Below are 15,003 nucleotides of genomic sequence, written 5' to 3' on the forward strand. Positions count from 1 at the left end.
GTGGACAGCTTTAAGTTCCTCGGAGTCCACATCACGGAAGACCTCTCCTGGTCCCTCAATACCTCCTCTCTGGTGAAGAAGGCCCAGCAGCGCCTATATTTCCTAAGGAGGCTGAAGGGATGTAACCTGTCACCCCTGATCCTCTCTAACTTTTACCGCTGTACAATAGAGAGCATCCTGACGAACTGTATCACAGTATGGTATGGCAGCTGTAGCTCCTATGACCGGAAAGCCCTGCAGCGGGTAGTCAAAACTGCCCAACGCATTACCGGCACCCGGCTACCGACCATAGAGCACATATACCAGAAACGCTGTTTACGGAGGTCACTGACCATCATCAAAGACCCTACCCACCCCAGCCACAGTCTGTTTGCCCCCCCTGCCATCTGGGAGACGCTACAGATGCATTCGCACCCGAACGACCAGATTTAGGAACAGCTTCTTTCCCAGGGCTGTCATCCTACTGAACTCCACAAATAAACTCTAAAGCCTGCACATCTGCCAATGCACTTTATTATGTTTATGTTAATGTATTACAAGCCAAATGAATGTTGAATGTTTAAATGCCTTAATCTAAATGTACACTCTTGGGAGCCGCAAGCCTACATTTCGTTGTATTGCACTTGTGCACTAACAATGACAATAAAGTTGATTATTATTATATTATTATTATTATGATGTTGGATGCTTCCTTGGAAGTACTCCAGCCACAGGATGCCATGCTTTGAGTTGCACTGTATGAAGGAAGACATGCCAAAGTGATCAAGAGCTAACATAGCCTGATTCTGCAGGTCCTGGCACATAAACCTGACAATGACTATTGGGAAACTGGCTTCTCAGAGTCTGGCTGAGTAGCGATGCAGAGCCATGCCATCTGCTGCAATGACACCTGCAACTACCGTGTAGTATAGGACTGGCATAGTCAAAGATAGGAATGGCCATCTACAACCTAAAACTTGGTTGACCTCCTTGTAGGCATGCTGCAGTGCTGACCTATGCAGTGGCACTACCTCCACTTCAGCAGCCATCAAACAGGAAGTCAGGAGATGGGTTGCCCCATCACTTGTCTGCAGGCTCATGCCTGTACCTTGGATTTCCTTTCCCTTCATTTATATTGCCATTTTTATTATCCCCCGCCCCTGCAGTCTTGGCAAAGGCTGCTGAATGGATTGAGCTGCCTTTTGAGGCTTTCCAAAGGCTTGTAGAATTTTTGTTTCTTATGTCACCGTCTGTTAATTGGCCCCATTCCTTTAAATTTTAGTTACACATAATTTTCTACTCCCACCACTAATTTGTTCCCGACACCTGTTCCAGTCTGTGCTTGAATAATTACACAAATGAGCGTATCATTGGAAATTGAGTGTTTTAGCACATTCTCATTCTGGTGGATTTGCACCAGTTCTTTACCATTTACAATTGACACACAACTGTCGCCGAAAATCGACACAAGTATCTTCCAATCTGAACTCATACATACCCTAAAATGCTAATTCATTTAAAAATAGTAGTTGGTCACCAGAGGGGGTGAAATCACACTGTACAATTGGTATATATTTAAAAGAATTAAGTACACCTGTTAAAATACGACTATTAGCGCACAGAGCGATTTTACCCCATTTGGTTATCCTCAACAGATGCAAATGAGTTTAATGCATGTATATAAATAAATACTTTATTTAAAGGCTATTGCTATCAACTATAGGAACAGTTCCTGAAGATCAGGACATGCACACAAGGTCATTTCTGTCAACTAAAAGCAAGGCCTCACCTTCTGTTCTCCACATGTAGTTAGTACTTGTTTTATGATATCCTAACACTTAAAAAACACAGCATCAAGCAAGGTGTCTGGTGTTGCATTCAGCATGATCCAGAAGAAGGTCTAAATCCATTTATTTGAAAGATAATGATGTCTTTTATTTTAGTACAAGAACTTAGTGATTTAGCTGAAACCTGTTTAAATCACTAACCCTGCAATTTAAGATCTGCTCCTAACTAGTAGCATTGGCACACCTCTTAATCAGTCAATGCAGAACAAAGATTCAACTGATTATATTTTACTTTGTTCACTAACTTCAGCAAAAAAAAATGTGAATATGAAAATATAAGCCAAAGTGAGGAGCATCCATTTGAAAGACATCCTGCCATGTCTCTAACTTGTCTTATTTACAGGTCACTGTGTTCTAATGAGATGATCTCCTTGTGAGTAAGAACTGAATAAATTAATTACAACAAAGACACGGAATGTAAAACAGTTGAGAAGCAGTGACCCTGAATGTGACTATTGGCCTGCTTAAGTTTTCATAAATTCTTGTTGGTTGACCTATGTTGTATGACAAGGATCTATCAAAGTAACATTTTAACAAATATTAGACCAACAAAAACGATATTGTCTGGATAAACAGAGAACAGTATGGTTTTTGACAAAACAGCACTTCATGCAGCGCTGAGATGATGTAACTTGGGAACTGTTTGGAACTCCAGTGGGTAATGGATTGTTTTCTCCGAGTCAAGGACTCTTTTCATTCCACTGAACCCTCCTGTGTAATATAATGGGTCAGCCAATAGTGGTCTATTGATAACTGCCTGGTGAAGAAATCTGAGAAAGCTTTGAAGAGAAATTATGAAAGGATGTTTGAGTGCACCTCTGAATACTGGAGAATTTCTGAGAGCAATTCCATGGATTAAAGCATTAAGGATATATTTCTAGTAAAAACCCCATGTGGTTCAGTGGGAGATGCGGGATGTTAACAGCCCAAACCGTTATGATTGCAATTAAAGATGGCAGCAAAAGTGCATCTCTAGAGTAATATTTTTGAATACTAAAGCAATTCGAAAACATTGGCTTTTCAGAACTCTCCGAGATCATTGTTAACGTATAGGTGATTCCAGACAGGTACTTTTTTGCATGTGGACATTTCTGACTGCACAAACATTATATTGTATATTTTTTGTTAACCAGCATCCTCCAAAATACATGTTAATTGAGCCTTGTTACTGATTTTCTTTCATTTTGAAGTAGACATTAATATCCTATTTTTTCTTTTGTAGCCTGTGGTGGAACCATTTTTGTTTCTGATTCTGACCCTATTGGGTACATTGCCTCAATGAGCTACCCCAACAATTACCCAGAAAACATAGACTGTATCTGGACCATCACTGCTTCAAATGGTGATGCAATTCAGCTTGATTTCGACGACCTATTCTACATTGAAACTCATCCTGCGTAAGATCAATGTTTGTGAATTTATTAACCTCTCGCTCCACTCAGGCATTTTTATAATTTACAGTAAATGGTTAATGTAAAATATGATTTGTTGAACTGGTCATAGCTCATTGCAATGAACTTGAGCTGAATCAAGATAACAAAATGCACAGACTGGCATTTTAAGGGCCAATTGGTAGAGCATGAGATTGGATAAGAAACCCGTTTACAACAGAGAGTACATGCAAAAGGTGTAATTTCAAACCTGAGTAAGTATTTGCTCATTAATCATTATTGTTTCTAATCTACACAAATGACCTGGATACCAAAAACTACTGTAGGCTTTCTTGATGATACTAAATTAATAAAGACAAGAGAATGCAGCAAAAGGATTATGAAAGGATTTAGATTGGAAATGCAAATAGTCAGACAAATAGTAAATTAAATTTGACACTGATAAATGTGAAATACTGCACAAAAGTTTAAAAAATGCATAAATAGAAATAGAATGAAATTAACCCAGGGAGACCTAGAAAGAAACCTGCAAGCAATGGTAGCCATGTCACTTTGAATGTCCAAATAGGGTGACAAATCAATTAAAAAACCAAATAGAATACTCAGATACACAGCAAGAAAAGTAGACTATAAATCCACAGAAGTGGCCCGCCCCAAACATGCAAATAATGCCAACCCTAAGATTTGGGATGGGGACTGCATCTTTGGCCGGAATTTTCTTGGGTCCGAGCAGGTGCGATCGGAGGCAGGTCGGGTGGGATAAGTCGGAGCGAGTCAGGAACCCACCGTCATCCTGCCCCTACATGCCTTTCCCTTGGGCACGTTTGCCGGTACGGCAGCGACCCGACCGGCAGGGGCAGGCGACCTAATTGAAATCATTATAAGCTTGTTGTCAGACACTTAAGAGCCTTTTTCCCCCCTACATTTCAAATTTCCCTGCATGGCCACGGGAGACGAGTGGCCATTGCTCCAGCTGATTACTTGACAGCATCAAATGTACAATAAAAGCTCCCATCTCACAGCTAATCACTTTCCTCAGGCAGAAGCTGTTGCTGACTACATTGCCAGCACAGATTCTGCAGGCTGCATGTGTTTCCAGCAAAATCTCCATCCAGTGTCACCTCATTGGAAGAACCTCTCTCACCATTGACAGATTGCTTCTGTCAACTCTACTTGACCTGCCATCCAATCCATCAGCATGGGTGCCGTTTATACTGTCTCACCTTGGTCCTCAGAATCGGACCACGATGAGCCCCAACAGCAGCAGCACCAGGCACACCAGCAGCACCAACAACAACACCACCAACCTTCTACCCAACCTCCTGATGCTGCACAGGACAGAGGGCATCAGCACATTGCTGCCCGGGAGGCTAGGGATGGCCTCATCATGTACAGATTTACTTAACTTTACGCTGTACACTCATATGGCTGCCACATGCTGCGCCAGGTTGGCACCACTCCACAGCAATACCATAAAGGATCCCTACAATGACCAAGCCATTCCATTCACACTGGCCACCATTGCTGGAGGTTCCATTATGTCTCACCATTCACTCCAATGCACTAAGCCACTTCCAAAGGTGCACACAAATGTGTCCAAGATGGCAAAATGGTGAAAATAAAGATTTTAATGGTTGACACCACATTAACGGAATCTTGCCATTAACATTGACTAAAACACCCAAGTGGCTACCCTTGTGAATCTACTTGTGTGTCATCTTTCTCTTCCACGTGCTTCTATGAAGTGCTACCCCTGTGGCTTCAGCAGAGGCAGAGGCAACCTGTTCACTTCCCTGCTGCGACTGCTTAGACACTCTTGGCGGACGTCCTCTGGGTTTTGGAGCCTCTGATGGCCCCGCCAAATTCTTCTCCTCCTGCGACGGTGCAGGGGCAGACTTGGCCATCGTGATTCGAGGAGCCATCTGGGGCTCTGACTGAGGGGTTGGCAATAGGGGAGAAGTGTGAGCGCTTTGAGAGGAGCCCACACTTCCCTGTCCCCTCTCACAATCATCTCCCTCATGGGCCACCCGCAATTCCCTGCTAGCAAGGAGTTGGAGAGCACCTTGCTGCACATCAGTGGGGCCATGAGAACCCACTTCTATGCTGACATCCCTCCTAGACAGGAGGTCCATGAGCCTCTGCCATCTGTGCTCCATAGATAGCCATCTATTCTCCATAGATAGCATGTGCTCCTGTGAGTGGCGCATTAGCTGCTCCATGCAGGTAGCCATCCTGTCCATGGAAGAGCCTACAGTCACCATCGCCTGAGACACAGTGGTGCTCATGTTTGAGATGGACTCCTCCATTCTCTGAACATTTGCAGACATCATGCTCGCAAAACCTGTAGGGAATGGATGGGTTACATCTTTAGAGGGAGACTATGATGGATTGGGGTGGCAATGCCAAGTGGCCTCCTTGTGTGTTGTTAGTTGCTATGATTGCATTAGGATGAAGCTGAGTATGAGGGGTGACTAGTAAGATGGTGATGTGAGTATGTAGATAAAGAGGGATGGGTGGGCATGCAAGATATGTTGGTGTGAGTAAGGATGTGCAGGAGCAGGGTTGGGAAGGCAGAGTGATGGGAATGCAATGAGAGGCACAGCAGGATGAAGTTGACTGTGGCTTTGTACTCATCTTTCCTGATCTAAAGAGATCATTGAAACGTTTCCGGCACTGCACCCAGGTCCCCCTAAACACATCCCTGCTGTTGACCTCTTCTGCAATTTGGAGCCAGGCTCTTTTTGTCTCCTGGGGAGATCTCTTCTGCCCATTGGAGGGGAAGAGGACCTCCCTGCATGCTCTGACTCCCTCCACAAGGATATGGAGGAAGTCATCGGAGAACCTGGATGCAGCCCTTTGCCTCTGTGCAGCCATCTCTCCAACTGTTTGGAGCAATGAAAACCTCCAGTGTGCTGCCTGCACACTCCTAAATGAACCTTCAAATGCAATGTGGCCATGGCCCCTTTAAATATCCCAGCTGAAAGCGCGTCCTGGATGACGTCATCAGACCCGCACCATTTAGTAGGGCTGGGTAATGCGCAGGGCGGGCTTAATAGGACCCATTGTCGGAAAGTCGTTTTTTGCAGCAGGATGGAAGCAACAACAGGGTCGCGACCCACCCACGCCGACCGCCCGCACCTGACCTGCCCAGGTACAGAAAATTTTGGCCATTTGTCTGGGCAGCCAGGAGTTCTGCTCTACTGCATTTCTGCTGGAGGAGCAAGACTCCTGGAATTTTGGGGTTTAAGTAAGGATTATGGAGAGTACATAATTTGGGATTAAAGAGACAGTGCTGCCTTGATTAACAAAATGGTGGAACAGGCTCAAAGGGTTGATTTGCCGACTGCTATTGCTATTTTTCTTGATGGTGAGTGTCTACAGGCTATTTGACTGCAAAGGACATCACAACTTAGCCCAATCCTGTTCTCAATTTTCACATATATGCACCTGCAGCAGGAAGCCACTGGATAACAATAAGTTATGGAACACTGGATAATTCTTTCCTCCCTAACACAGGCTCTGAGGCCAATTGTAGCTCTCCACTACTACCCCACTCAGTTAATTTAGCATGGACCAAGGCTCAAACTTGGGATAGTCCTAATCTATATGGCTGAGCTACTCACTGCCTTAACCAGAAGAGCTTTAAGGAGGGCTCCAATTCTTCATTTTCAAGATACATATCTTGGGTCAGTCAAAAATATTAATCATGAAAATGTAAAATGTTGCAATAAGCAAAATGCACACTTTTACCAACACAAAAATAACCTACGAGCTTTACAGAGAGGTTTAACAAGACCTATTTTTTCTGTACTAGATGTGAATTTGATTACCTGGAGCTGCATGATGGAGCTACTTCAAATGCTCCTCTAATTGGACGCTTCTGTGGATCTGCCAGGCCACCCAGCCAGAAATCTACAGGCAGAGTCATGTATGTGAGATTCCGAACTGACACTCGTTTGAACCATGCGGGATTCAAAGCTAAATACTCAATAGGTACAGTAACTTTCTAAATTGTCTTTAAAACTGTCATGGAACATTTTCTGGGAGAAATCAATAGTTCATTTATTCTTCAAAGGATCTGAGATCGAATATGTTGCTGTGAAATTTTGATTACCAACTTTGCAAAGTGTGAGCTGTGGCTCAGTGGGTAGCACTCTCTAGGTGGGAGGGGCTAGGAGTGAGCCAGCTGTTACTGGTTGCCTGATTGCAGCTGGGAGTTGGAGGGAGTTTCGTAAAAAGTTGGTGGTGGGTTTTGGGGTTTGGTTTTCAGGTTTTAGGGCCTTTTGGGCCGGGCCCCTCAGAGGACAATGTTCCCGAGAGGAATTTAATTAGGGAAGAAACTGTGGTGGGAAAGGAAAAAAAAAAAGGCCCAAAGATTTGGGCCGGGACCTCAGGAGGTTTGGTAAAGAAAACACGGTGGTGGTGCAGTGTGAAGATAAGAAGATTCGAGCTTGGGATATTATCCAGGCGGTTCATGAGGACTGTGGTGAGGGAAGCTGCTTTGCCTGCCGACCTAAGCCAAATGTGGGATTCGAGGTGATGGTCAGTGGTCGTGAGGAGGTGGAAAGACTGTTACTCAGTCGGAAAGTTGGTGAGAAATTCTTGGAGGTGACTCTGCTATATTCAGAGGAGGTGGTGGTTTCATTTTTAAACTTGCCAGTTTACATTGAGGATGAAATACTAAGCAAGAAGTTGACGTCGTGGGACATAAAAATCTGTTCTGCAATTGAAGAGGAGGTATTATCCGGGAACACGGGTAGCAGACGGAACCCGGTATGTAAAGGTGCAGTTCCCAGAGGGGGTGAGGTCACTGCCGTACAGTATGAAGTTCAAGACACTGGAAGGAGTGCAGTACTTTCGTGTGCTGCATGATAACCAAGTAAAGGTGTGCTATTATTGTCTTGGACATGACCATCTCGTAAGAAACTGTCCAGACCTGTATTGTTACAATTGCGGTGAGTCGGGACACATTGCTGCAAGGCGGAGAGCTGTGGGGTGTGTCGTAATGGTCCCACCCGCTGTGAGTGTGTGGCAGAAGGGAGTGATGAGGAGATGGGAGAAGGAGCAGGAGATGAGTGTGGAACGGCCGGAGGAGCGGTGCAGTCGGAGGACACAGCCGATAAAATGAAGGAGAAAGGAGCACAGGAAGAGGCAGAGGATGGCGGAGCGGAGAACGGGATGGAGATGGCGGAAAACACGCCGAGTGCTGTGGAGGGGAAAAAAGGCAGCAGCGGGCAGCGAGGGTCGAGTGCAGACTCGAGCCTTAGTGCAGTTCGGCTCCCCCTGGGGAGTCTGGTGTCTGTGGCGGGAGAGGAGGCAGGAGCGGGGTGTGTGGTGGATGTGGGTCCTCCGGGGGGAGTCGGATATCTTGATGAGCGGGAGGGGGCAGGATGGGGAGAGGGTGCAAGAGACAGGAGTCTTAAAGGGACAGCAGAATGGGATCGGCGAGATAGAGACGTCAGAAGGGAACAAATTTGGTGCGCCATTGTCCCATGGAGTGAGGGAACAAGGTGCAAGGGTCAGAGGTGGAGATGTGGTCGAAGGGAGCGGCACAGTGGGAGAAACTGCAATAGCAGGAAGACTCTCTGTGGGAGATGAAGTATCTGACGGGGAGCAGGATTATGTGTCTGATGGGGAGCAGGCACAGGGGGTTGCAGAAGAGCTTGAGTGTGAGGAATTAGAGGGGGACAGAGACATGGAAGTCGGGGGTGGGGTGGTATCATGTGGAAAGGGAAAGGTTAGTGAGGGGCAGAAGGAGGGAGAAAGGGCAGCTCCTGGGCCCAAACTTAATGCAAGGAAGAGGCTGAAACAGCAGGGAGGGGTCAAACAGGAGGGGAAAAAGAGCCGGAGGCTGCAGGAAAAAGCAACAGCTGCCTGAAAAGTTGAGAAGGAGCATGTGAGGAGGGAAGAGCCAGAGATTAAATGATGGGGAGATTATCGGGCATACTTCCCTTCTTTGGAGCCATGATTACATTGGTCTCGATTAATGTGAACGGACGGAGGAGTGAGAAGAAATTGCAGCAGTTGTTGCAGGGTTTTAAAGGTTCGGACTTGTTGTGTCTGCAAGAAACCTTTTGGGATGAGGATATTCTAGAAAGAGTTCAGAAGGTTTGGAAGGGAGAGGTGTTTGCAAGTTGTGCAAACAATAACCGTAGAGGGGTGGCTGTTTTGGTGAGTCCATTCATAAAAGAGAACGTTGCCTTGGTGGACAAGGACACTGAGGGGAGATTTTTATGGCTAAGGGTAAAAATGGAGGGATTTAATTGCGATTTCTTTAATATCTATGCACCGAACGACCATTGCAAGCGTCGCGAGTTTTTTCGGGGGTTATTCACTGAAGCGGCAGAGGTGGAAAATCCTTGTATAGTGGGGGATTTTAATGTATTTTTATCTCGGATGGACATTTCAGCCCAGATGACCTTTAAGGATGATAACTCCAGAGGGATGATTGTAAAAATTGTTAAGTATGTGTATTGTATTGAACAATTAACACAAAGACTTAAACGTATAACTCAAACAGGTCTTTACTGGTTGGAGGTAGGGACTGCACATAGGTCTTTACTTCATGCCCACAGGCGGGAACTGAGGGGGATCAGTACCCACAGTACTATTTATACCCCTATGGCCAGGAGTGGTACTGCGTATCACTACGCCCAACAAGTAGTGCAGTCCTGTCCATAGGTTCAAAGTAGCACACATATTACATACACAACATTCCTCCCTTCCTAGCTTTACAGTCATCTCCCCATTTAACATAACGTAATAACATATATACATATATAACTTCAGGTTTACATAACAGAATAACATAGATACATAGATAACTTCATGTCAAAAACAGATCACAGATTCAGTCTCTGCGGAAAACAGTTCACAGATTCAATCTCTGTGGTGTAGTCGGTTCACGTTGCTAGAGTGACTCATTCAATAGTCCTTCCATGGATTTAACAGTTTGAACTTCCGAACTGAATTGGCTCCGTTCGGAGGGACCACGTGTGTGATCTGGTAGAGGTGATAATGGTTCAGATGGGTCATCTTCTGTTTTTACTTTTCCTTTTCTGCTTCTTGGAGACTCTCTGGGCTCCATTGTCAGCTGCCACAGCTGCCAGCTGCATGCGCAGTTCCTCCTTCTCTTCCTCCTGTTTCCGTCGTAGAGCCAGCTTCTCCCGATGTTCCGTAGACTTTTGGTGCTCCTCCATGATTTCTGCACTTTGGGAGTCGAAGTTACAAGCTGGGCAGGACAGGACATCGTAATATTCGGTGTCGTCCTGAGCTAGACCAGTGAGAGGGTCGTCTATTTCCTCCATACCTAGCTGGACGTTAGCCAGCTCTTGTTCCAAATCCAGACATCTTTCCTGAAGAGACTTCTTCATGTGTACCTCTGCATCCAGCTTTTTCTGGGCTTTCAGCAAGTCGTTTACTAGTGACCTCATTTGTGATTTTAATACTTCAACTTCCTTTGGAGATTGATTGATCGGACTATGCAATCCCTCTACCGGAGCAGCTGTTTCAGCGGTCTGTTGTTCTACGTTGACGTGAGTCAGCGTACTTTTGGCATCCAAGGGCTGCTCTGTTGCAGTCATCTCAGTCTGTGTTGCCACCTCAGCTCTTCCAATAACCTTTGAGAGCTCCGAACCCCTTTCGTTTGAATATTGAAGTTCATGTTCAAGTTTTTCCCATTTCAGAGTCCTGTCCTTCAGCATATGCAGGAGTTGGCTGACCGTTAACTCCTCTGACATCAGACGTTTTGTGTGCTCCTGCTCCATTTTCTCCATCAGCTGCTTCTGTTGTCTTTCCAGATTCTCCAACTCTATATCAAAGAACTCTTTCGTTGCATTCAACTCTTGCTCAAAACGGCGAAGCATTTGTTCTAATTGCTGTTGTAGTTTGAAATGGAGTTGAGTTCGAGCCCGGTGTCCCTCAGAAATGGGCACATCAGTAGACTTGCCAGACTCAGAATCCACAGTTAAACTATGTTGTTGTTGCTCAGTGGAATTCTGTGCTGAAACTTTGTCTTTTGCACCTGAGTTGGGCTTACCATCATCCGTTCCAGAGTCTGGGCCGACTATCTTCACCGAGTTCTCACTCGTTATTGTTTGTAGGAAATGCCAGTCCATATTCATTTTCCTAATCCACTCCCGTCCTAGTAGTGGAGGACCTCCTTCAGATATCACATATAAGTCCATTATTTGACTGTCTTCGCCCTTGTGGACCACTGCAACCTCTATTTTCCCGATGGGGTACACTCTTTGCCCCGTGTATGTTTTCAATATAATCCCCGTATCCTGTAGGGGAATATGCTGGAATAACTTTCCGTAATCTTTCTTATTTATGACCGTCAATGCCGATCCAGTGTCCAATTCCAGTTTTACTTGGACTCCTTCTATCTGAAGAGTGACCCAAATTGTCTGGAGGTCTGCACCCTTACCAGCGTTGAGTACTCTTAAGCTAGCCAGTTCATTACAGCTTAAGCTAGCCAGTTCATTACTGCTAGCGTCTGAATCGGACTCCTGTTCGGTCACCTTGTGTACCTTTGCGTATTTTCCTTGCGGTGACTTCTTGTTGCTGGTCTTCTTCCCTGACCTGCATACTCTAGCTATATGTCCAAGCCTACCACAAGTTCTACATTCTTGGTTTTTAAACCAACACTGGTTCTGATCATGCGTTGTCTTTCCACAACGATAACATTTGCCAGAACTCACACCCAATTTGTGTGCACTGAGCTCCGGTGACCGTAGCTGCATTACTGCCGTGCCTCTCGCTGCGGCTTCGTGTGCTGCTGCCATAGTGACCGCCTTCTCAAGCGTCAGCTCATTCTCCTCGAGCAGTCGCTTTTGTGTATCCTGTTTAAATAAACCACACACAAATTTGTCTCGTAGTGCATCTGTCAATCCCGTTCCAAACTGGCAATATTTCGCTAATTTACGCAATTCCAGCAAATATTCAGCATTGCTTTCATGCTGTAGCTGCCTTCTGTCGTAAAATTTAAATCGTTCCGCTAGCATCAGCGGCGTGGGGTTTAGATGATCTTTCAGGACAGTAACAATCTCATCGAACGTCTTATCCGCCGGTTCATCTGGTGATAACAGGTGTTTCAATTGCCCGTACGTCTTCGCACCCATTAAATTTAATAATGTTAGAGCTTTATCTTGGTCACGAATTTTATTGGCCTTACAATAATTTTTTACTCTTTCAACATATATGGCCCAATCTTCGAGGTCACTATCAAAGGTGCTAATATTCCCGTGTTTAGGCATTGTAGATTTGCAATTTCTCAGATTTTATTTTCTTTACTTGTTATCAAAGATGGCAGCTTCCCGCTCTTGCCGTCGTCCTCCGCCCACAAAATGGCGGTTTTCCCGCGCTTGGCGGTCTTCACCCGTCCCCCGACGCCGTCTCCCTTCAGCCCTCGAGTGCGGCCCTTATCTTCGCCGCGATCGATAGCCCGCGCTGTGCACCGCGACTCTCGCACCTTGAGCTTCTGCAGCCGCCGCGCCTTTCAGTCCGAGTGCGGCTCTTATCTTTGGTCCCGATCGCTGGCCCGGCTGCGCCCCTCACTTCAAAGCGGCCCGGCCCTTATCTGCCGATCGCTATCGCCCTACCTCTCTCTCTTCCCCAGTCCTGTCTTTACTCCGGTTCACAAGCTGATGGAGGCTTCAGGGTCCTAATGCCTGTCCCTTCCAGTCGCTGGAAGCTGTCAGGATTTCTGCTGCCCTTCAGTTTTGAGTGGGGTGTTGAGGATTGAAACCTCTCTTCAACGTCCTGTCTTTGGACGAAGCCGCCTGGAATAACTGCCGCAGGGTAAGAGCCTGACTCGTCGCCAGTGTTAAGTATGTGTATTGTATTGAACAATTAACACAAAGACTTAAACGTATAACTCAAACAGGTCTTTACTGGTTGGAGGTAGGGACTGCACATAGGTCTTTACTTCATGCCCACAGGCGGGAACTGAGGGGGATCAGTACCCACAGTACTATTTATACCCCTATGGCCAGGAGTGGTACTGCGTATCACTACGCCCAACAAGTAGTGCAGTCCTGTCCATAGGTTCAAAGTAGCACACATATTACATACACAACAAAAATGATGGCAAATTTAAATTTGAGAGACTTATGGAGGGACCGGAACCCCATAAAAAGGGAGTTCTCCAGAGCAGGTTGGGTGGGTGATGTTGTAAAACAGAGCCAAATAGATTTTGTGTTAATGCGGGAAGGGTTAAGTTCGGAGGTGATGGAGATTTATTATTAAAAAAGTATTTTTTAGTGATCACTCGGCTTTGGTTCTTAGAATTAGGAACAGCAGAGTTAAGATCGGTTCAGGGGTGTGGATTTTAAACAATCAATACCTGAAAGAAATTGCTTATAAAGAAGGGATTATAATATAAATATAATAAAGGATGCTCGGAAGGAACCTTTGTTCTTGAAAGAAAGAAGAGTTTGGTGGGACAATTTCAAATGAGGTAAAAGTTTTTTCGGTACATTATGGGAAAAAGAGGGCGGCAGCTAACCAGCATCGAGAAGAGAATATAAACAAAAAGTTTACGGATGTCTGTAAAGCAGTTGATGGAGGGGATAAGGGAGCTGATACTAAGTTCCGGGTGCTAAAGGAAGAGTGGGAATTATTGCAAGCTGAAAAATGCAAGGGGGCCATTCTCCGTGCAAAGGCTAGAGATGCATTGGAGGGCGAAAGATGCACTAGATATTTTCTAGAGCAAGAGAAGCTGCGACAGAGATTATCGTCAATTGAAGAGTTGAAGGTTGGGGAGAAGATCATTCATGAAAGTGGGGAGATTTTAGAGGCGGCTAGCAGCTTTTATCAAGAGTTATATACAAAAGAAGACATTTCCAATTTGGCGATGGAGAAGGTTACTGCTTTTATTGAAGAGGGTTTAAAGGAGGATGAGGAAAGCATGTGTGACAAAGACGTAGGATTAGCGGAAATAAAAGTAGCAATAAGTGGAATGAAGGGGGGGAAAAGCCCAGGGTCTGATGGACTAAGTGCAGAATTTTATAAAGAATGTTTCGAGATTTTGGCCTAGAAATTCGGTTGGTAGCGCCAGCAATTAGCGCCTAAAGAGCCCGAGAATTGGGGCGTTACCCAATTTTCGGGTGGGCGCAGTGAATATAGCGCCACCTCCCATATTGAGTTCCTTTTAGCGCTGGCGCTAACTCTTTTCTCTTGCCCGTGGGCGCAGGCAGATCATGACGTCATTTCAGTGTGCAACGCCTTTTTGGCACCCCGGACCGGATATTCGGTGGCGCCCGCAACCTTTTCGCCTGGCGCTATTAGTGACAGTTGGATGGAGCATTCCCAGGACCTTCTCGGACTCGGGGGGCGCTATTTAAAGGGGACAGCACTAGTATAAAAGCTGCAGCCATTTGGGCTGGCCATTCTGATCGTTGCTGGAGAGAGTTGCTGACCTTCTGTTGGACAGTAATTTTCTCATTGAGCCTTCGGAGGCACTGGCACTGGCAGCTTGCGGGCCCGGCTCCCGAGCTGGTGATGCAGCATCTGAAAGCAGGGAGGCGGAAGAGTGGCTTTAGCAAAAGGACAGCTTGGCAGCAAGGGATGCCAGATTGCGGCAAGGCTATGACATGGGTCCACAGTGAGAAAGCATGCTGGCGGGGGGAACAAATGGAAGGAGACAGTTGTAAAAGGTGAGAACCTTACCATCGCTGTTGACAATGGGGTCGGCAGCTGCAGTGGTTACAGGACCACTCAGACATCCTCCAAGAATCTGGTGGACTCTCTCCTCGAGATCCATGAGAGTGACCACTTGTGGAGGT

The 15,003-nt window shown here is 45.8% G+C and overlaps 1 protein-coding gene across 1 annotated transcript in view; it reads left to right on the top strand.

The window, feature by feature from the left end:
• The window catches only part of cubn (cubilin (intrinsic factor-cobalamin receptor)), a 447,009-nt gene that overhangs the window by 232,792 nt on the left and 199,214 nt on the right, over positions 1-15,003 (top strand). The window contains exons 36-37 of the mRNA XM_085987872.1: positions 3,049-3,223; positions 7,032-7,210. Coding sequence (XP_085843998.1) covers positions 3,049-3,223; positions 7,032-7,210 — 354 coding nt within the window. The remainder of the gene's footprint in view (positions 1-3,048; positions 3,224-7,031; positions 7,211-15,003) is intronic.

Source organism: Somniosus microcephalus, chromosome 5 (assembly GCF_052327205.1).
Source record: "Somniosus microcephalus isolate GS21.2 chromosome 5, FLI_Smic_1.0, whole genome shotgun sequence".
NCBI classification, from domain to species: domain Eukaryota; kingdom Metazoa; phylum Chordata; class Chondrichthyes; order Squaliformes; family Somniosidae; genus Somniosus; species Somniosus microcephalus.